General features: G+C 37.7%; 1 protein-coding gene across 2 annotated transcripts in view; it reads left to right on the top strand.

Moving 5' to 3' along the window:
• Positions 1 to 23,857, top strand: part of sgcd (sarcoglycan, delta (dystrophin-associated glycoprotein)) — a 259,342-nt gene that overhangs the window by 171,398 nt on the left and 64,087 nt on the right. For both annotated transcript variants that reach the window (XM_032576208.1, XM_032576207.1), the window contains one exon: positions 12,365 to 12,466. In XM_032576208.1, the coding sequence (XP_032432099.1) occupies positions 12,365 to 12,466 (102 nt within the window). The remainder of the gene's footprint in view (positions 1 to 12,364; positions 12,467 to 23,857) is intronic.

The raw sequence follows: 23,857 nt of genomic DNA, 5'->3' as shown, positions 1-23,857 counted from the left end.
GGGTCGGTTTTTGTGCTTGAATCTGAACGGTGCGGGTGGGTACTGTCAGAACCAACTCAGCTGTCTCAATCAATGACAAAACACTGACATGTCCAGGCTCTGGGAAACAGATATTCTAGATAAAAAAGTTTTTATCTACTCCCAAAGCCCACCATGCTGTGCCAGTGTCTCTTTCTCACTTCATCTTTGCTGTGCCTATTATTTAAAGAGCTTCATGTGGAGCTGTCTGGATGTTTTCAGCCTTCCACATGTTTTCTTTTCCTGTCCAGCTCTATTTAAGGTGCCTATGTCTACCGTTTGAGGCTTTTCAGGACTGAAAGAAAAGCAAAATGTATTTATTTTTTTTTTCCATCTTGACAAGAAACTCTTTATATAAGATGATAATAAGATGATTTAATTCTAAAGATGGGTAAAAAGCACTTAAACCCATGAAATAGTTTGAATAATCTTCTACAGTGGTGAACAACAGTAACTGCAGGATTTAGGTAAAAATTACTCACTAGTCATAAACATTATTTCTGTAAACCAAGCTAGCTAAGCGCTATGGCAACTTTTTTTGTGGTAGCTGGTGCTAAATCACTAATTTCAGTTCAAATTATATTTACCTTTGAAAGACTACGACCAACTGTTCTCTGCTGTCCATGTTTTAGTGAATTAAAACATGGACCAGATACATTTCAAATGTATCTGGAATAGTTAACTTAGGGGAAGTTAAGTGCACTAGGTATTTCCAAAGTTAGAAAAAACACCAAACGAAAATTAGTTCTGCATTAGCAGATTAGTGGAAGCTTGCTGACCACTGATATTCTATAATAAATGGGACCTTTGGGTTGGATAGCCTTTTCCTTTATGAAATCAAGTCAACATTCAAAATTGCATTCTGTATTTAGTCAGGTTGTTTTTCCAACTAGAAATTGTTTGATATGAAACATAAGCAAAAATAAAAGACTGAAATACTTTCTCATGGCACTAAAAATACTGAATGAGTTTTATCAGTTAGTTTTTTTCCTATTACTTCAAATATGAAAAATGGGTGAATGAGGTTTCTTTATTCTCTCTTATCTTCATTCTGCCAGTTGTTCTAAAGGTTCATTTCCTCGACATTTACCCAGAATTTCACCAAAATATTTGCTTTAATTAAACTGTTAAGAGCATAAAGATGGAAAAGAATTTCCTCTCGTTCCTCCATGTTCTTCAAGAAATTGATTTTAATTGATAAATCTAAGCAGCTCCACATGTTACTACAAAAAAAGCAACAACAAAAAACAGATTTTTTTTTTCCACAGGTACACCATGTTTTTCCAAAGAATGGACATGTCTGCTTTTAATGATTTGCGCTCTGGCCTCTTTGCCGTATAATTTTTTTTTCCTTAGAAAAACAGCCATAGCATCTTTATTTGTCCCAGAGTGAGTAATTATTTTAGCTCCAAAAGGGCAGGCAGTAAGTCATGAACGGGTCAAAACAAGAATCGAAGGACTCATGTCGGGTCAGGAAAGAGATCCGGTCCCCTTAGAAAGAAGACATCATCTTAGGACCTCCGGAGTCAACAGCAATAAAACAAAGAAGGGGGAAACTTGAAAGGATGTAGTAGAGAGATTTAGAGGATTCAGTTTTAAGGTGATGACTTTGCTTCTGTTGAAAAAAAAATCTGGAGTGCAGAGATTTACATTTTCATGTCTTTTCTTTACTTTGGAGTAACCTTTGTCTTTAAGGCTTTCGAAACTTTTCCAGATTAGAGAAATTTTTATTTTTATTCCAGTAGCGACCCGTATTTATGAAACTATAGAAGGAGTCCTTAGACCAGAGAAACATACTCTGATTGCTCAACAATTCCCACAGTTTTGAATGAAGCTTAAACTGTATATTTATACATTTATGACTGTATCTGAGTAGTCATTTCCAAAATATAACCAAATACATCCATCAATCCATTCATTTTCTTATACCATTGTCAGGTGGGCTGCTGGTACCCATTTCCAGCAAGACATTTTGGGCAAGAGGCGGGGTCACCCCGGACAGGTCGCCAGTCTGTTGCAGCAAATACAAACAAATAAGAATAAAATGAAAATGTCCATTACCAGGTGTTCTCAAAAGGAGTCATATTTGAACTTTTTTATGTTAGCTGCCATCTTTGCACCCTTTTGCTTGGAAGACTGATATCTGTCTCTAGAGCAGGTCTGTTGTCCTAATGGAAGGTGAACCTCAGGTCTACAACTGCTAACATCTGACACCTCACCATTTTCATTTGCATTTCATGAAGAAGAAAGGTTTGCTCAGTGTCTTCTTCAGAGGTTTTTGTCTATTCAGCGGTACTTGGTGCAGCGCCACCACAGGCGAGAGGGTTGAACAGGTTTTTCAAAGAGTGATTCGTTTGACACAGTGCAGTGTTGAAGGTAACCACACCAGCTGAAAATGTAACCAATATTGCAATTTTTGTCCCCAATCAAACCGAGTCTTCCAGACTGTCAGGTGTAAAAATGCCACTAAACTTCTCCAGAACTTTGTCCCTGATCTATCTGGTGTGTTACTTGGGCTTCATGATGCTGTTTGTTCACTGATGGTCTATAGTCGTTGAGAACTACACACAAGCAATTAGTTTCAATGAGGTTTTTTTTTTAGGGGTATCACAGTAAATCGGAGTAAAACATTTTTCAAACTATGCATCATTGTACTTACATGAATTGCTTAGTGTTGTTGCAGTTCATAAAATCTCAGTTCTCAAGGTTTGTTGAAATACTGGATAACTGGTCTGGGTTGCTATATGGAGAAAAATCCTGGTGCAAGAGGAAGTAGAGCTGAGGGTTTTAATCTTCTTTCTGAAAAAGTGGAAAGCTGAAATACTTGGGGACATCTGAATGAAGGCTGTAGTCAGAGAGGTTTGACACGGAGAAGGAGATTTTTAAAGCAAATCAAATATTAATCAGGAAGTGAGTGGAGTTGTCCAAAGCTGGGAGTGATGAGCTCTTGGGATCAAGTTCTGAAATTGCTCTTTCCTTTAAGGAGTACAAATTTTACTCCTTGCTCTTTATGTATACTTGCTCAGTGGTTTTAGGTTTGGAGTAAGTAAGAAATGTATTTTGAAAAAGTTTAACCACGCTCCATGAGACATGGTCGAGACGGTGACCGGAGTTTGCTTCTGTCTTTGATGGAACTTTGACACAAAGTACCATTAAAACTGTAATTACTTAATAATCAAGAGATAATTACAGCAACTTACTGTCAAAGTTACTATCATATCTAGAGTGTGTGTTAGGAACTTTTATCCCTATTAAGGCTGGCTGTCTTGAGTTGTCCTTGAAGTTAAGACATTAAAGGTTTTCTCTTTTGTTCCGTTGAGTTTATTTTTGTCATTTCCACAAGATCAGTTAAAAACTGTCATCTGAGTTCAAACATTCAGAATAAAAAAGGGGGAAAAGCAGATGTACTTGTCTTGTAGACAGCATCTCCTCTAGTGAATATTTTAACCAGTTGGGGCTTCTCAGGACCGAAAGAAGAGCATGAACTAGTTTTTGCCTTGTAGACGGCATATAAACCCAGCTAAGTTCTTCCCATCACCTAGCAATCCAAGCGGAGCTCCAGCAAGTTTGGTCAGCTGGTATTACTGCCGTAGCCGCTGTATAATGGCTGCTGGAAAAGTCAAGTATTATGTTGTTGTGTTGACGTACCATCCAGAAACCACTTGCTGCATTCTTAATGGCTGTGCAGGAGGCTCTACAAATGCTTTTCAAAGATGTAAAATTGTATAGATGTGCATCTGCTTGAAGCCATTTCCACTTGCTAGTTGGGGGCGTGGCCAACAGCAACTTATTTGAATTTAAAGTGACAAGAGGCCCTAAAACAGCTCATTCTGAAAGAAGGTCAAAACAGGCAGAACTGACCAGACTGAAATCTCATAATCAAAGAAAGATTTTATGCAAAAAATATAATGGACATGTTTTGTATAAACAATAGAGCTATCCTAACCTGTCCAAGGAAGGTCATCTTTACTAAATTTGTCTACAGGTTATGTTCATAGTGCTGAGGTCTTCCTGTGACTAATCAGTGTTTCTATGAGTTTAGTCTCCCTTTGGAGCAAATTCTGCCTAAATATTAAGACACATTGAAGAGGAACCTACTGTATATGCACTTTTCTAAAGTCTGACGGAACTTTACTGTCTCATCGTTCAGATGTTTTTCAGTGCTTAAATGTAAACAAAATCAACTTCCATGTCTGCGGTGTTTGTTATTCCATCAAGTGAGCGGCAGCTTATGTTCGGTCTCTTTGCTGCTCTCTCATCCACCGCCCCGAGCCTGCAGGCTTTTACTTTCACCCTTCAATCACCGTCGGTGTGAAGTCCTTGATGGTGCACTGGTGTTGGCCTCCGAGGGCCGTGGCATTCATCCCAGATGAAGATGGAGTTAATAGGAAATCTATCAGCCTCTGTGACACTGACAACTGGCGGCTGCAGGCGGAGGCAGCAGAGGTGGCGCCTCTGAAAAGCCTCGCTGCTGTTCTCTATCTTTTCATGAAGGCAACCATGCTGTTCTGACATCTAACCTGGAACCACACCATGTTTTTCTGTTTGAATTACTTGTATGGAAATCATCATTTGGAAGATGTGGGATAAATATAGATTGCTATTATTCTAAGCTGCCCTGCGTAGGAGATTTTTTTAAAAATAAATAAAGTTTCAAGCAGACAGAAGGTCCAAAAGGAGTTTGATGGCTGAAATCTTTGATTCCCATTCCTGAGAGGAAAAGTCTAATAAACCATCAAATCAACATTTGACCCTACAGGGTTGTTGATATGTGATTGATTTGACCAGAAATGTTTATAGTGTTTGAAGAGTTAGAGCGGTGTTAATCTATGAGACTGTTCCTTTCGGATGTGGTGGAACCTGAGAATTACAACATGGATGTGGAGGCAACAAATTAGCAGCAACCGTGTGCTAACCTTGTGTTGGTATTGACCAAAGTTAGAGAGAAAGGCTTCACACTGGAGCTGGGCAACACGACTTAAAAATAAAATGTTAGATGTTTTCATACCATCATCACATCTGATGATGGTATGAAAACATCTGACATTTTATTTTTAAGTCTGATTTTAATAAATTTTTATTCTCACTTTATTTTCTTCTAAAGGTGAGAAAAAAACCATTCAAAAAGTTGATGTTTCTTTACATTTTTTGTAGCATTACCTGTGGGTTAGTAAAGGGGTTCCCATCTAAAAGCTATTGCTGTTTGGGGTTGATAAAAAGCTGCACACGTGTATACTTTGACATTTTGAACCGTTTATGAATGGTACAATTGTTTTCATGCAGACTGGCTTTTCAAAATGACACCAGGAAGAGCAGCAGATGCTTAAAGGTCCACAACAATTTGACTTCCCAGCTTTGTCCACTCATGAACATATGCAGTCGTTACTCTCTTCTCTTTACTCCTGTTTCTCTCTGTGTTTATCTATTTTACTCAGTCTTATCTCATCCTGACTCCATCAGGACCACCTTCCCCCCGGCCCGCTCTCCTCCCTTTCATCTTTCATTCTTTGGTTCTTTCTCTGCCAAACTCCCACCTCCGTCGGCTTTCTCATCCCGTTGATGGATGATGCGGCACCGCATTGAGGGCCTCAATCAGAGCAGGGAGGAGGAGGATGAAGAGCAATCTCAAAGCCAATTCGGCTGATAGCCATCGCAGGGTGTTGCTACATGACGCTGCAGCTATCAGCCGCGGAGCGACAGAAAGAGAGCAAACCTCTGCAAGTTGCTGCTCCAGGTGGTTCTTTGCTCTAACAGTATAGAAAAACTTTGCTGGTATCAAAGAGACAGGATGTAAAATGTATTAGTTTGGAGCGGAGCCATGTTGGCCCCCAACTGGCTGATTGAAAGAGCGCTCGATGAGATCCATTGTTGCTTGCTGAACCATCTTTTTACCATCTGAGTGCTTTTTGGCAAATGGTGCACAGGTGGCCAGAGCCTTTGTTTATTTGCATCTGAAACACAAAAGCTGAGTATGCTGGTTTATGAGGGAATGAACAACAGTCAGTAGTCCTACATTATTCACAATTCATTTGCTTTGTTATTGGCTTTGTTATTATTTATTTGTTATTGGGAGATTTTCATAAAATCGAGCTCCACAAATTACAAGCTTAAAGATGGCAGACGAGGGGTGTCCAAAGTGTGTCCAAATGGGCCCGGGGACCATTTGTGGTTCTTGGACACATTTTTTTTTCTGGCTCCCAACCGCAGTTCAAAATTCTACAAATTAAGTAATCGATTTTTTTATTGATTATTCTGACAACCGATTAATTGGAACTTATTCACAGCTTATTTTATACAATATTAGAAAAATGTTTAAAATACAAATAAACAAATAGCTCGACACCTTTGTTCATTAGAAAATAAATTTCTTATTGCCTAGAAGGCAATAACGTAGCATTTGTTTAGTGAGTACTTGAACATTTGCAGCAATTTGTAAAGGATGCATTTGTAGCTAAAATATACTTCTAACATGAACATGTGAAAAGCTCAGCCTTTCTGTTTGTCTTAACATCAATAATTTTTTTTGATTAACCAACTAAGAACTTGATAGCAAAAGTTGCTTTACAGGAGATTTTATAGAATTTAAACCAGATAAAGCAACAACTGTACAACTTGAGGAGTTCAGAGTGGAACATAATTATAGACATATTAAGACTTTTTTGTCATCTTAAATGCAAAATGTAGAATTTTTTGTGCAGTTTGCTCTTACCTACTGCTGTGGACATGTTGTTGATTCAAAAAAGGCCTTTTTCAGAGTTCTTATGCCAGAAGTTAACAATTAATTTCTTTTAGTTAATGATTATTTCAATCATCACTTCATGATGATTAATTGTTTCAGCCCTAAATCTAATGCTCCACAACGGTTCAGATAAAAACTCCTGCATCCAGAGTTTATCTTTAAGTTACTAAAACACTGTTTATCTGAGTTGTTTGTCTCCAGGAGCTCTCGGTGAGTTATTTTAAGCAGCAGCAGCTTCATCGTATCATTAAAGCTGTAATAACGGCCTTCAGCAGCAGAGTGTGAGAACGTTCAGCAGTTTCTTTTCTCACTCCTGGGTGGAACAGTTCAAACACTTGATCCCAGAAGACCTCGTCTTGCGTAGGAGTATTCAAACACAGCTTTCACCTTTTAAACATGCGGAGCTGTGATTAGTGTGCGACGTGCAATAAGTCCAACTCCTTGTAATATTTCCCTAAGAGACGTCTATATTTGCTTTAGCCTCGGGTGGCGGCTTGATGCGTATCGAGCAGACACTCGATAAGAGGCCGGGAGCTCAGTGTTATTGACAGCAGCGCGTCCTGGCCCTCTGAAGGTGTCAGCTTTACGGAGCGGGGAACAGAGAGGTGGAATGGATACCGATAAAAGGACAGATATGAGCGAAGACACAGGGTTAGCATCAGTCTTTATATTTCTGCTCCTGATTTTTCCTTCTGTTTGTGGTGCAGCACTCCACTGGGTCAAATAAATCTGTAGAACAACAGAAGGAACCAGAGGCCCAGATGGTTTTTTACAAGACGTTTTTCACTTGCTCCAAACTGAAACGGAGTTCAAACAAAGACCACACAGAAAAATACTGGAACTTTACTTTGACTGTGTATGCACAGTAGATGTTTATGCTCAATTCTGATTTTTTGGTGAAATTAGATGCGGCTGAAGTCAAACTTCTGTGTTAATAATTTACAAAACAAAAATGACCACCATGCACAGAAAAAGAACACAGACGTCACACAGCACGCATTGTTTACGGAAGCAATAATGGATGGAGACACTTATGGATCGATTTTAAGGTTTATTCAGCAAGATAGATATTAAGATTTTGTGTTTTTACTGTGTTCCTATATAAACACAACTAAATCACAAAATCCTACCAAATCTTTTGGTCTAGTTTCCAGTGTAAATGGGTTCGTACACTTGAAATAAGACAAAACTAACTTACAAGTGACTTTTCAACAAGATATTGGAGTTTGTTTCAAGTCAGTCATTTCTTAATATTGGTCAAAATTATTTTACTTATAACCTGGGAAACTGTCTGGCTTTAAGTGAAATAATCTGCCAGTGGAATTAGTACTTCCATCCATTCATCCATTTTCTGTACACCCTTGTCCCAGTGGGGTCAGGAGGGGTGCTGGTGTCTATCTCCAGCGAACGTTTCAGGCAACAGGTGGGACAACCCTGGACAGGTCACCAGTCCATTGCATGGCAACACAGACAGGACAGGACACACAACCATGCACACACACACTCACACCTAGGGAGAATTTAGAGAGACCAATTAACCTAACAGTCATGTTTCTGGACTGTGGGAGGAAGCTACCAACTGTGCCCCTGGAATTAGTACTTTTTCATTAATATTAAGAAATTATTTATTAAAACAAGCTCCTGCATCTTTCCAAAGGGTTACTTGTTAGTTTTCCAACAACATTTATTTCAAGTGTACGAAGATCTTTGAACTAGAAGAGACCAAAAATGCTTGGTGAGATTTGTGTTTTTGCAAAGTAATAAAATATCATCCTGGGGATGAATACAAGCCTCACCACCATGTTTCTACATACATCGTTCTAATTTTTCAAAACTTACAAGAAAATAAAAAAGAACCATCTTGGAGCTGAAATGCCGTTGACCTACGGCTACACACTTTGAGCATGAGTATGACAAACAGCAATCTGTCCGCGTTGTAAAATCGTGACCGTATGGATGCGGCTGAGAAAGTCCCAGCGTGGCCAGAGATGGAGGGGGGGACATATTCAGAGCTGCAGAAACAGATGGATGGTCTTTATTGTCCCAGCATGGGAAATAAGTAGGACCTATTCATGGCCTGCACATGTTCATGCTTCTCAGAGGGAAAAAAGCCCAAAGCAGTCTCAGAAATGTTCATTTAAGAAGGGGAAGAACACATGTGAGTTTCATTTAGGTCATGAAGATACGAGGGTTTTCTTAGGAACTAATGGTATGTGGTAGGAGCTGGAGAGCAGCGAGTTAAAGGAACACCTCAGAGTATCTATGCTGGTCACAGTTACCTTCAATTATTCATGCCTGCTCAGCTCAATGGGCCGCATGCAGTGATCAAAATAAAAAGGGTGCAAGATCAGGAGGGAAGCAGGAATACAGCGAGTTCAGCATCTGAGCAGATCTTTGATTTTGTCATCTTCATGTTCTATCTTGACCAATACTCCTTTTTTAAAATTGAATAATTCACTTTGTGAAATCTACAGTGAACAATCCGCAGTTTGCATCAGTAGCGGGTCAGTAGAAGTGTAATAATACAAAAATATACATGTATTTCAACGTCCTTAATGTACTGACTTTGCCAAAAGTTCAGTACAAATGTTCAACATATTTGCACATGGCTTTTAAATACGCAGATTTCCACTCATTATTGATGATGGCAGAGAAATGTAATTATTGGACATGTACATAATGAATTATTATGCTGGGTTTTCACCAAGTAACAAAACTGTTAAATCATACTTTGTCACATCAACCTGACCAACTCTCTTTATTTGAAAGTGGTTAGATAGTAAAGTACTGAGAGAAAGGGAAGGCATGCGGCGACAGTCATCAGGCTGGACTCGAACCATGACTGCCACATCGAGGACTAAGCCCTCTACATGTGGGTTGTGCGTTACCCCTGAACCACCGCAGTACCCCTGGATGATGTATTTAACAAAATTATTTACCAGTTTTGTTTATCAAGGCTTTATAAGAAACCCTTTATTATCATAATGCTTTTGAGATGCTAGTCAGCTGATTCCAAGTTCAAGCTTATAACTTTACCTGGATAACCTCAGTTTTTTTTCCTCACTGAGTCTATGTTGGAAGCTGGCAGTGGTGGTCACCTCCAACTGAAAAGTTAGTTGTGCTAACCCTAAAGCGGTAATCATAAGCACTAGTTCTGGTGTTTATGAACTAAACACCAGAGTTTTAGTTCTTTGGTGTAGCACTTTGGTGCTACTGTACACCAAAGTGGTGTTTAGAGTAAGCTAACTAAAGCGCTAATCATAAGATATTAGTTCCACCAACACTAAGGTACTATCCCAACATGATATTTTGCAGGAGCTAATTAATGCTAAAGTGTTAGATTCAGTCTTGTTGATACCTACCATCTGTAAAAGGCACATCATGTATTACAACATAGTGTATTGCCCTCTACAGAGTCAAATGTGTTATTGCACACCTACCTGTACTGTTGAGCTTCAGGATGTAAAGGAAAGAAACAGTCATTATGAATGACAGCAGTGGATGAACACTTCTCTGCCTCGGTCTTACCTGTCCCAAAAATAGCTGCACCATCTCTTATTCAGGCCTCCTGAAATTCTGAAAATGAGCAGATTTTTTTTCTATTTTTCAATTTTTTCTTCTCTGTTTCCTATTTAACCAGGAAGTTAAGCTATAGCCTCTCTCCTGCTAGGAAGTGCTACTCCAGCTCGTCTTAGTGCGGGTGACAGAGCTGATCTGTATGTGCTTCTCGTTGGGTTTCATCATCAAACTTTGGGGAAATTAAGTAGCAGGAAGAGCAGTGAGACGTCTCATGATTCCCAACTGGGAATAATCCAGTATTTCACTTGCTCTGCTGCCACCAAGGCCCATGAATTTTAATATATTTTACGCAGTGTGTGTGGGGAGGATTATGTTTTCGGATCGTCCTCAGTAAGTTTGGGATCTCATTCTGCTGGTCAGAACCTGACGAGTCAAAGGACTGAATGAAAACAGGAAGATGGATCCTTTTTTGATTACACGTTTTGATATTTTTGTAACAATACAGTGAATCATAGCATATCAAAATCTAAACATTTCTATGAAAAGGCTGCTCTTTGTGTATTCCATCATCGTTACTGCTGGGTCAATAGTGTTTACCTTGAACTTGTACTTCCTGCAGATAACGCTGAAATGTTCAGTGCTCTAATTCAGTGGATAAACTTCCTGTCTTCTTTTCCCTCCTCTGGTGTTTATGCAGATGTATGAAATTATTTCAGCACCTGCTGAGGGCTTGAAAAATGTAATTTTCCAAAAGCAGCATGCAGAAGCTTTTGGTGTTTTTTTCCGTTCAGCAAAACAAAAATTGTCCTTTAAAGGCTTCTGTTTGGAGATGTGAACATAATCAAAAACACAAAGTTTGAAGGAATTCAAGCTGCTATTTTTTGTTGTGGAGCTCAGTGAGCGTTTGAAATCAATTCCACATGCTTTGGTTATTTTTGGAATCATAAGTTTACCACCCATGATGAACTGTGACAGAATGGGATGTAATTTGGTCGGAATATGGATGTGAGATGGGTCTGAAGCCACCTGACGTCTGACAGTTAGATGTGGAGGGGGCCAAGATACAGGAGGCGTCATCAACATTTCATTTGAGCGTGAGTGACGGTTTGCATGAGGCAGAGGCTCGTTAACAGCTCCTAAGCCAAAATCTGACTGTCAACAATCTGGTGCAAAATCTGGTGCAAAAAGTCCCACACATTCCTGTTTGCATGCCAGTAATAAAAATGTATGACAGGCATTATTGTTATTATTAGTTTTTTGACAACATTATTATTAATATTATTATTTTATTTTCATTAGCAGTAGTAGTAGTAGTAGAAGAATTTGAATTTTATTATTTTTCTAATTAGTAATAAAAATACAAAGGTCATTATTATAAAATATTATTTTTGAAGAAGAGTGTTAATAATTTTATTGAAGTTATTAAGATTATAAGACTATAATTATCATTGTTGTTTTTTAATAAAGTAATTATTATATTTAGTGTCATGTACAACAGTAAATGTATGAAACAGATGAGCATCAAGTAAAAAATGTTAAATGCTCAAATCCAGAGATCATATCAATCAATCAACAAGAAAGTAAACACAACAAAAGTTAAAATGAAATTATGCATCATGATCTTTGTATTTACCTTGTCGATGCCCTGCCCCCTCAAATGTATTGCAAATAAAATATTTCTAAAGCAGCCAAAAAAAGTTTATGTTTATATATAGTTTTTGACAAAGTTTCAAATGCCTGTCTGGTTAAGAATGAGAGAATCACATTTTTATTTTTCCCATCCATTTTGGATCTCGATCATTCTGGTTACCCACTTGATTGTGTGAAATACACAACTGGAGAAAAATGGTTTTATCCATGCATGCTTTTTCAAAATTCAAAAATTAAAGATTCTTGAAATATATATTTTTTTTTTTAAGAAAAGGAATAACAGAAGTTTCTGGAGATGGACCGCTGGGTTCGTCCAGAACATGTTTTGTGTTCAGCTACTGTAAAAGTTGTCCATTTATGTTAAATATAAAATGCTATTATTTGAGAAGAGATGTTTTCTAAATTGAACTAAGCACGGCTGCTTCTTGTTCCTGACAGGACGGCATGGGCAACCTGAGAATAACAGAAAAGGGCGTGAAACTAGAGGGAGACTCTGAGTTCCTCCAACCGCTCTATGCCAAAGAAATCCGGTCCAGTCCAGTAAGTAACCTCCATGTTTTTAATGCCAGACAGAGCTTACACTGTCTACTGTTACACTGAATTCTTTAAGAGGTCCACATTAATTCATGGTAACCTATAGAAAAGGATGTATTATAAGCCAAACATTAGCATTTGGCAGGAACTTGACATCATGCAATGTTTCTGAATTTGTTTTAATGTGAACTATAGGGGGAACTAAAGGTTTGAGTTTCTCTCTTGGGTTTGAGTTATTGTTTTATATATATCTATCTATATATATATAGATAGATATATATATCTATATAGATATATATATACTGTATATCTATATATATATATATTTCAAAGTAAACGCTCGAAGCATTTACTTTGAAAAAGTTAGAGTGTTCAAAGCAGGCCCCGTCGCCTGAATACCGCAGCTAGGAATAATGGAATAGGACTCACGTTCTATTTTGTGGGTTTTCTTCTCTCTGAACTGGGGCCATGATTAAGAGGGACGGCCGGGGGCATTCGTATTGTGGCCCCTGGTTATCTAGAGTCACCAAAGCGGGCCGGGGCGGGCCCCCCGTGAGAGGATCCGCACCCCGCATGGGTTTTGGGTCTGATAAATGCACGCATCCCCGGCGGCATATATATATATATATATATATTGTACTGTATACACTGTTAGACCTTTTATTGTAATTTTACAGTAACTTACTGGCAACACTGTTGCCAGCAAGTTACTGTAATTACCATTCTACAGTACTCTTACTGGCAACACTGTTGCCAGTAAGGCAACAGTACCCTTACTGGCAACAGTGTTGCCAGTAAGTTACTGTAATTACCATTCTACAGTACCTTTACTGTTATGATATTTCACAGTTAATTTTTACTGTGAGTGTGCTTTACAGTTATAACTGCATTACTGTAAATGTAGTTTCTAGTATAATACAGTAATTGTATTTTATAGTAAAGCTGGTCTACTGTAAACTTGTTTCACAACATAATGTCAGAGTTTTACTGTAAATTAAAGTTTACATTTCTTTAAGATAAGAATATTTTACCATAAACCGAAAAATTTCATAAAAGAAATTTTAGTCCAAGTACTGTGAATAACAGGTATTTATTTTCAGCAGATTTGTAGAAATAAAATCCATTTACATATTCGCAATGTCATAAAAAACAATGTCACAATACAATATAATGTGCTGTAAAACAACAAAACCATAGAACACATTTCCTACATCAGAAGAACTTTTATTCCATTCGTCAAACAAAATCAGTGGGATCCATCTTGTGGAAGCTGAACTGTAAAGAATAAGACAGACAATGTGGGAGGTCATGAGATGGTCAGGAAGTTATCTACATTTTCAAATCGACAGGAAGTTGACAAATTAAGCTGAAGTGACAATGTTCACATGCATAAAATCTTTGTCATAAAGCAGCATTAAGTTGATAATTTGTTTTAAAAAAAAATCAATTGGACTGAAGTGATAATAGAAGCTGCATAAAGAATGAGCAGGACTGGCTTCACTTCAGGTTTTTGGATTGTTTATGGCAAAAGCAGTCAGTCAGTCAGTCTTCAGTAATTCAAAAGATTACGTACTACAAATGTCCCCAAGGGGACGATGAAGTACAACAATCTTTTTAGTCATTTTGTTGGTGCTGACGGATTACTGCAAAGGTGTGCCTAATAAACTGAAAACTGCATAGTATAAAAATACACCACACTTAAACGACTACACACTTATACATTTCTGTGATTTATTAAGAGATGCAGCGACATCCACTTTTTACCACGGACACAGAAAAGATGTAGGCTACTCTAAAGGGCTATTGTGTAGGAATCACATGGCATTTGTAAATAATCATTAAAATCATATTAAAAAGGCTAAAGTAAAGTCAGAGCATGCAAGATAGGAGGAAAAGACAACAAAATAATAAACATTTACATTTGGTAAAATACTTACCTAGTTGGAAGTCCTCCATTCAAATTCAGCAAGTTGTTGGAAGAAGGTGGTGATCTGGGAGTTGACACTGACTACTTTCTTCTTGACAAGACTTCCCGTCTTGCGGCTTGTACCGACTTTGGCTGTGCATTTGGTACCAACATCTGGATTGATCCTCACAAAGAATCTTTTAACAGAAATAAAATATATTAATTGTAATTTTTAATGAAGACGTACAATACAGCAATCAGCTATGGTTCTTCATCATCAGTCAAACTGTCATTAAATTTAATTCATAAATGGCTTGGTGTAGAGTACTTGCCATTGTATCATCTCCAGCGTGGTGGATGCTGACTCCTGATACTCCAGATTGAAGACAGAATATGACCCAAAAAAGACAGCAAGGACGCTGGCAAAGTCATGTAGTTGCTCAGGCTGGAAAAATACCTTCTCCTCCATACTGACCATCCACCGGGTTGCAGACATCAAGCTATTTCCTAAAATAGACAAACCCTTGTCAGGCTAACGCTAGTGAGTAAAAGTACAGACTACCATAACAATTACATACATTGCTACGAAAAAATTATAGTGATAGAAAATATTCCTCTTACCAAGCATGATTACCCTTGGTGTAGTGGGTAAGGTCATTTCCATTTCAACAGACATCTTGGTGGAAGATACCTTTAAAACATAAAAGGAAAACTCTCTTAAATATGAATTACTGGTAGTAATTTATATTTAAAGGGCCAGTTCACTCAGATTACAACAGGTTTTTGAGAACCTCATCCCGGAGACTAGACTAGATTTTACTCCTACATCCTGCTACCACTCTGAAACAGCGGATGTGAATGACAGTTTGTGGGGCTAAATGCATTTTTTAAAGCATTACATTCCACAAGTGTTCAGTCTGACTTCTACAATGGCGGTGACTCCTGTGCATGTGGGACCTGAATGCAGAAAATGTTCTGAAGGAAGCAGGACATTGCTCTATTCCACATGCAAACCGATAATTAGCTGTGTGTTGATGTTTCTTCACATGACTACAAAATTCTGTAAATTCTGAAGTACAAATGCTGCAGAATTTACACCTGTACATAGTTGCACCTGTTAGTACTGACTTAACTTTAAATTTACAGGAGCATGGTTTAAACATGTGAACAGTCCTTAGGTGTAACCAGGGTTGGAAATTAACTTTTTTGTCCACCTGCCACTGTGGCTGAACCAACTCAAAAAATAACAGAAACTACTTTAATGTTTTTCACCTTTGTCCTCATTTACAGACTCTTATACACTATGTTGGAGATGTAATGGTACTTTAGCAGGCTAACCAGCTGTAGCAAGCTCAAAGTTATAGATTAGGTTAGCTGCTCCTCTACATTTCCAGACTATTTTGTGGCTTCAAATATGTTTGAAGAGCTGTCTTTTTACCTGTTGTCTTGTCTTTTGAAGAGATGAAGCTATGTTAGCAGTCAGCAGGACAGAACTGCACAGCCACTTGGAGGGAAAAAGCTTAGGAGTTAAAAAAAAAGGTCATCTGAAGAAAAGAAAAAAAAGAACAAAGTTAGAAATTCATCCTTGCTGACCTACATAGCTAATCTGCACTTTTAACATCTGCAAGATCATGGTTTAAACAAATGAACAGTCATTAGATGTAAAAAAAAAAAAAAGAGAGAAGGGGGGGGGATCAATTATCAGTTAAGGTTATATTGTTCGACAAAGGATGTAACAACAATGCTAACAGACACTCAGCACTGAGCTAATCTCAACCCAAAGCCGCCCGAGGAAGATTAAGCGGTAAAAGTCAAGCTAAAACCTTCAGCGGTAAAATTAGCACCTTTGCTAACGTTAATTCCGAACCAGCTCAAAAAGTAACACCATCATATTTTCCTATCTTTCACCTCATTTACAGACACGTAACTTATAAGGTTGCAATATGCCAGTTATATAAAACACCAGAGTTAGTAAAGGTAACGTTATTTTACCAGGCTAACCAGCACAAACGAGCTCATGCTATAATGCTAAGTTATAGCATTATAGCATGATGCTATAAGTTACGTTAACTCCATCTAAAATGTACATTTCCAGACTAGGCTTTGGCTTCAAACAGTTTTCTAAGAAGTGGTTTTTTACCTGTCTTGAAGAGCTGAAGCAGTGTGAGCCCACAGCACGGAGACAGAGCTGCACTTGCACTTGGAGAGAAAAAGCTTCGGAGTTTAAAACAAACGTCATCAGAAAACAGTTGGAAGCGAAGCCACGCTTGATGACGTAGCTAGATAAACTGCATATTAATGTTAGCTAGGATGTGAAAAAAACAAAAGTACATGCTCTCTTTCTGCCTTAAAAATATGTTAACCACTAAAGGAGTAAAAATACAGAAACAGGGAACCACGATGAAGCAGCTATGATGACCGTTGGAAATCAAATATAATTCTTACTGTATATGATAAGTACAGTACCACTACTGTAATGTGTAAACAGTAAATTACTGCAAATTCAAAACATACAGTAAATTACTGTAATACTATGTACTATACCCATAATGCAATGCAAACTACAGTAACTACTTGTAAAGATGTCTTATGGTAGGGTGACCAAACGTCCGTATTTCCCGGGACATGTCCGTATTTCACGTCCTGTCCCGGGCGTCCCGGGGTTTTTTTAGAAAGTGAGGAAATGTCCTGTTTTTTAAATTACCTTCATTGGACCATTATATTTACAGGCACTAGGGCACTGCGCACGGCCCTGCGTGTGACGTAATCCCTGAGCCGCGTCAGTGCGGGCAGCCCTGTTCTTAATCAGAAGATAGATAGCGTGGCTGTCAGTACGAAAACAACATACGAAAGCGCAAATGTATGTTTACCTACTATTTACAAAAGAGTTTCCCCGCTTTCAGACCCCCCCTCGCTACAACGTGTCCTGGTTTTCCCAACTGAAAATATGGTCACCCTATTTATGGTAGTTTTACTGGGCATTTTGTGGTATTTAACTGTAATAAATACAGCAAAGGCTAACAGTGTATGATGACCGTTGGGAATCAAATATAATTCTTACTGTATATTATAAGTACAGTACCACTACTGTAATGTGTAAACAGTAAATTACTGCAAATTCAAAACATACAGTAAGTTACTGTAATACTATGTACTATACCCATAATGCAATGCAAATTACAGTAACTACTTGTAAAGATGTCTTATGGTAGTTTTACTGGGCATTTTGTGGTATTTAACTGTAGAAAATACAGCAAAGGATAACAGTGTATATATATATATATACTGTATATAATGTGTGTGTGTGTATCCTTTGTTCCATGCATGTTTCTGTCACTTCTTTTGACCAAAGAATATTGTGTAACACTAGAGATATTAATTCATGTAGATAGTGTAATAACTCTCATTGTGTCAGAAAACAAAACATTCTGCTTTGAACCAGAGGACTGTGATTTATTTACATTGGTTCTAGCAACATAAAATATGCCCTTTAATGTTTTTAACATTAAAGGTGTGATCAAGACATTGTATTCTTTTTTAATGAAAGGAAAGAAAAACTACAAAATAGGGGGAAAAGAAAATTTGGGGAAAGAAAAAAAGAACAGATTAAAATTGTGAAAAAAGAGAAAAAATACAATAGATAAAAAAGGAGAAAGAGGAAAAGCAAGGAAAGGAAGAAACAGAAGCAAAATAGGAAAAAGGAAAAAAGAATAGGGAAAAATGAGAAAAAATAAAAAGCAGATTGGGTAAAAAGGAAAAAGTAAGAGGAAAAATAGGAAAATTTGAAAAAGGTAAATGGACAGAGAAGAAAGACAAAGAAAAGGGAATAAAAGTAACAATGGATGAAGAAAAAATAGAGAAAACAGAAAAAAAAACAGTGGGGTCATGTCTGTAAAATGGCTGGATTTCTTCATAACTACTATGATAGAATTCATCTTTCCCTCCATATGAAGAAAAGACTGGGTCTGTTGTTCAGTCAGGCCAGCCGTGTTGCAGTCCAACCACGTTTCATCAGAGGTCATGACACGACAATTCCTGTTGAATATCACATGATAGGAATCTCTGATCAATACGGCTCCATCCTCAGGTACGCCGTCAGCCTCTACAGGTGAGCACGTAAATAAAATGTTTGGCTTGCGGTTTTAGGGCCTTTGTTTTGTTTTCGGTTTTCCTTCCTGTTGCTCCTACAGCAGCTACAGGAAGATGCCAGGGAATTGGAAGAGATGGGGGCAGATAAAGAGAGAGGCACAATCTCCCTCCCTCTCTTCTGTAATAATCTCTGTGTGCAGGTAGCGGACGGAGGGCTTGATAATGCAGGAGAGGAGCGCTTTATCTCTGTTGTCTGGGAGCTAACGTGAGCTGAGGGAGAGAATGACTGATGGAGGCGGGAGAGCAGAGGGGAGTAAAGAAACAATGGAGAAGAAGAAGAGACGGTGATAGAGACAGAAGCAGGGAGACTGAATTAGAACCAGAGAGACAGGAAGCAGGCGACTCTGGTTTGACAGAGCAACTAAATCATGCACAACATCTTCGCAGCAAAATTGAAATTAAGTCCGGAGTTCTCCAGGAGGCAGATCCAGATAACATGGATAATCTCCCCTACGCACAATTTGGCACCCTGTTGAAGCGGCTTGATTTGGCTCAGGCCAACATGTGAGCATATCTATCAACATGTGATAAATACAGAACATTAGCTGGCAGGTACATTAAAGATGGCCGCAGACTGTTTTAGTCCCCCTCATAAAATATACATATTTATTGCTGCCAGAAGAGTATTGGAAGTGGAGATGACGTCTGCTCCGATTAAACTGAGAGGAGAGATGAATATAAAATCAGGACTAAGAATAGAAAAATGAAAAAGGGTGAAGAGAATCAAAACAGCCGAGGTGAGAGGAGCTGTATGGCCACATCCAACATGTTGAGCCAGGTAAAAATGATCAATTCAAGATTAAATCGAGTTGAAAAAGAATCTAAAAGAGAAATCTTTGCAAAACTTCCTGGTCTCTAGAGGCGAGCAACACTGCATCTTTTGGTATCAATTCCTTACCAAATAAATACAGGATATTGCTGATTCCGGTACTTATTAATTTGCTATATTATCAAACTTTTGACTCGTAGGTGTTTTCGTGGGTTTTCCTTTAAATATTGTCTTCAAACCTAGGACAGAATTTGGACAAAGTTTACACAACTTCTCTTCTAAACCAATAACCAATACTTTTTTCACTCCAAAGGCCGATAACTGATAACAACCGATGACATACATGGAAACAAGAAAGGCTAGTGAGCAAAAATGTAAAGACATGACATCAGTACTCCAAACAATACAAAATACTGTTGACTTTTTAAAATATATGCAATTCTGAAATGAAAAACTATTATAACGTCAACATTTGCCAAAATATATCAACAGAAGGACTATTATTTATTATCTGAAATTAACATAAATTTACATAAAGTTCATTACTTATTGATGTGAAAACAAACCAGCATTAAAAACAAGGTCTCCAGAATTAATCAGAGATTTAACATAAATACAGAGTGAAAAATTGTATTTCACAAGATCAAAATAGAAACTGCTGACTCGCATCAGAAAAGTTGCGGCAGCTCAACATGATAAAACACAGTATGGCTAATCAAGACAAAATGTTTTGGATTTTGAGAGTTGAGAAACAAGAATACAGAAATAAAACAACATTTCTAAAGGGATTCTGAACCTAAAGTATCAACCTTTCCACGCTGTTATCAATCCGATACTGACACACACCTGGTTTTAATATTATTGATATTTTGGATCAATTCCAGCTCTAATCTTACAAGATTTTTTGACAATTTTAGTGTCTTCTTGGAGACTTTTAGTCTGTTTTGGAGTATTATCTTTAAACTTCATGACCAGACCTGGTGCATAAGGGTGAAATTGAAGACAGGTTGTATTTTACATCCCTCTTTGCAAAATTTCTCAAACTCAGTCAGACTGGATGTATATTGATCAAAATTCAAGTCTTACCACAGTTTTTCAGTTAAATGTGTGTTCTGGACTTTAACTAACAGACGAGCATGCTAAATGTATGTTTAAAGTTGTCCTGAGAAATTTTGTGCCTTTTTGAAACATTGAATTGTATATCTTGAGGCTTTCCCTACATACTGCAGTACAAATTGCTGGTATTTTAGGCATCTGCTTGTGTGACATGTTTAGATTTCAGCTGTAAGTGCAATGGGCCAAACCTTGCTGTAGCAGTATTTTCATTTCATTTACGGTGGATCATCTCCACTCTTCAGCATATTTATGGCTGGCGAGGAAACACTTGGTAGTAACATCAAACTGTCGCCCAGCAAGTAACATATAACAGCTGAGAGAAATTTATTCACAAAGTGAAATTATGCAGTATGATTTGAAGCAAATAGATGTTTCCTATGTGTGGAGTAGATTTACTTCCAGAGATTTTTTGTCAACTCTATTTGGTTATTTTAATTCAACTATCTAGTCTATGGATGTACTTTCAGCATGGGGGCTGTCCTGCTGGGTGTAATAAGGTCCCCTGTACTATCAGCAACATTCACAAACAAAAGTACTGCACGCTGAGCCTAAATACAGATGATTGTTCCTATCCTAGAGTGGATATATTAGAAATATATTATATGCAGGCACTTAAGGATATGATTTAGTACAAAATAATAGGGCAGAAATGTTCCCAGTGTGTATTCCTCTTTTAGAAATGGAAGATATTGAAACAAAAGTCACAAATATTACAAGGTTTCTGCTCTGTGCCTGAGCTGAGCTGAGCAGAGCCGCGAGTAATGAGAGCTAACGAATGAGCAATGAGCTGTCAGCACAATGAGCTTCACACTGTAAGGTAGAGAACTGAGAGAAATATAGTGAAAACTTTTTATTCAGGACCACGCAGCAAATATGGAGAAAGTTCAAATTTAAAGTTATTTCTCACAGACTGACTGCATGTTTCTACAAATCTTCCTACCTCTTTAGTTTTAAGCTAAATCTAAAACCAACTCATAAAGTTGAAGTTTACCTCCACCTATAATGGAAATAAAAATCTAATTATGTACTTTAAATTATTAATCTGAACTGTTATTTTTCTATAATTATGGATCATACAGCGGAAATGATTTTATAAATAGGATCCTGGTGTACAAGGTTCAGTTTTTTGTGGATTTTCTGTTATTCACATGATCAAAATATTTATTAGAAATTATTTATTTCTTTTGGTGTTAATATTCCATCAAGCTTCTGGCATTATTCTGGATATTTGAATCACAGAAACGCACAATTTTTAATAGCATTTTTTTCTGAATGGGAGCTAAATTATTGTACTTATTGGCTTTATTCTAATTAAGACAACAAATATAGAATATTTTCTGCTTCTGTTAAAAAAAAAAAAGTTAGCAAGTATTTTTCTTTTCAAAAATTAGCATTTAGACAACCCTATCCCAGAGGTTAAAGTTTTCCATACAACTTGAATCCATCAGAAATCTGTTTGTTATCAACCTGGATCAGTTTCTTTAACTTCTAGGTTGACTAAACTCACTGGCAGGTGTGGGCACTGCTAATTAAAAAAAGTTACTTGCGCTAACCCCAAAGAACTAATCACAAACACTAGTTCTGCTATCGCTAAAGCCCTACGCAAACACAGTGATTAGCAGAAGCGTTAACTTCAACTGAAATTATATCTGCCCTTTAAAGTCTACAACTCTCAAGCACCAGTTTATTTTGACATAAGACACATTGTTCCATAAAGCCCTTAGATATTGTTTTTATGCTTGTATCTTAATCTCTAATGCCTGTGTTTTATTTTGCTCCTGTATGTTTCTTGTTGAAATAAATATATCAGCATCAAAAGAAGAGAGAATGTGAGGAGAGGAAACAGAATTGCTGCGTAAACAGTCTTAACACCTACAAAATAAGAGTATGAAAACTAGAACATTCCTGAAGAAATTTAACCTGGGCCTGCCAAATTGTGCTGGTCGGTTTAGACACAGTGTTCTGATGCTAAAAATTAGCATCAATGCTAAGCTAAGCTAAAAAATTACACAGTAGCATGTGGAGAATCACAAGTATGTTGACTAACTTGGACTTGCACCATTGAATATGTTAAAGTAAGTGTATCAGTTGAAATTAGCCAAAATGATAATGTTAGCATGCATGCTGTGAGTAGCATGTGGGTATCACTAGCATGTTGTCTTACATTCACTTCCTCCATTGAGTATACTAAACATAGCTAATGTATAAGAAATAGCTAAAATGCTTATGTTAGGGAAAAAGATCATAGTGGAAGGAAGTGAAATGCTAATATTTGTGCTAATGCTAATGCATTGCCTTGCTGTGCAAGGCAGCGCACTAACCTGAGAGGTAAAAATAATACAGGCTAATATTATTGCACCGCCTATGGATGTCCACTAACCTGAGAGGAATATTGAGGCTTTTATTTTGAAATTTTCAGTAAGCTTCATTTTAAATGGCCACACTAATCCCATGTGTAACAGTGGTTGGGTTAAATCAGTTCTATAATGCCCAAAACATTCTGCCGTGTCTGTAGTTCCAACATTCAGCCTCCTTCTGTAGTCAGTCAAAGTTCCTCCATCATTGTAGTTTTTTAGCTGCCAACTCAGCCCTCCTCTGTAGTAACAGAGTTATAAAATTATTCAACCAAAATTATTTCTTTGTAGCTCTTCTCCAAGCAGGCAACATTTCTTGTCACATTTTACAGTGGAGTGAGGAAAGTTTTCAACCAGCTGCTTCCAGGTATTGAATTTGACACCAGCAGCTACCAGGATGAGAGCACAGAGTATGATGAGTTTGATGAATATCTTTTCAAACCTTCTCCAGCTGGAGAAGGTTTCTGTCAGAAAAACTTGAACCATCAGAACGAGTACACCGTCTCTGACCCATTTGATGATTATCTTTTCAAACCTCCAGCTGGGAAACCAGAGAAGGATTCCATGGATTCTCTGACCAGAGAAAATGCAGCAGAAATTTGCGTTGAGATTTCAAAGGAGAAGAGAATGAATCATTGAGTCTTTCTGAAGAGCAAACAGTTGAGCCCAAAAACTCAACTGTCTCCTGTTCAGAGCAAATATCTGCGGCTGCGAACATTTGCTCTGAAAAGGAGACAGTTGAGCCCAAACTGTCTCCTTCAACTTCTGCTGAAGTGGCATTAAAAGACCGGACCCAGCAAAAAAGATCGGTCCGATGGGACGATTTGCAGTCTCCGTGTGCATGAATGGGTTCTCTCCTGGTACTCCAGCTTCCTCCCACAGTAAAAAAAGATTTTGTGCACATTAAATAATAGATGGATAATGGAATTTTTTACTTGTTTCTAATAATAATTGTTATTATTCTTAGTAATAATAATAGCAATAATAATATGAATACTAGAAAATTCCTGAAGAAATTTAACCGGGGCCTGCCAAAGTGTGCCCGTTGGTTTGGACCCAGCGTTCTGACGCTAAAATATACCATCAATGCTAAAGAGAGCTGC

Source organism: Xiphophorus hellerii, chromosome 11 (genome assembly GCF_003331165.1).
Source record: "Xiphophorus hellerii strain 12219 chromosome 11, Xiphophorus_hellerii-4.1, whole genome shotgun sequence".
Taxonomy (NCBI): Eukaryota; Metazoa; Chordata; class Actinopteri; order Cyprinodontiformes; family Poeciliidae; genus Xiphophorus; species Xiphophorus hellerii.
This window is presented reverse-complemented; position numbering and strand designations above follow the sequence as displayed.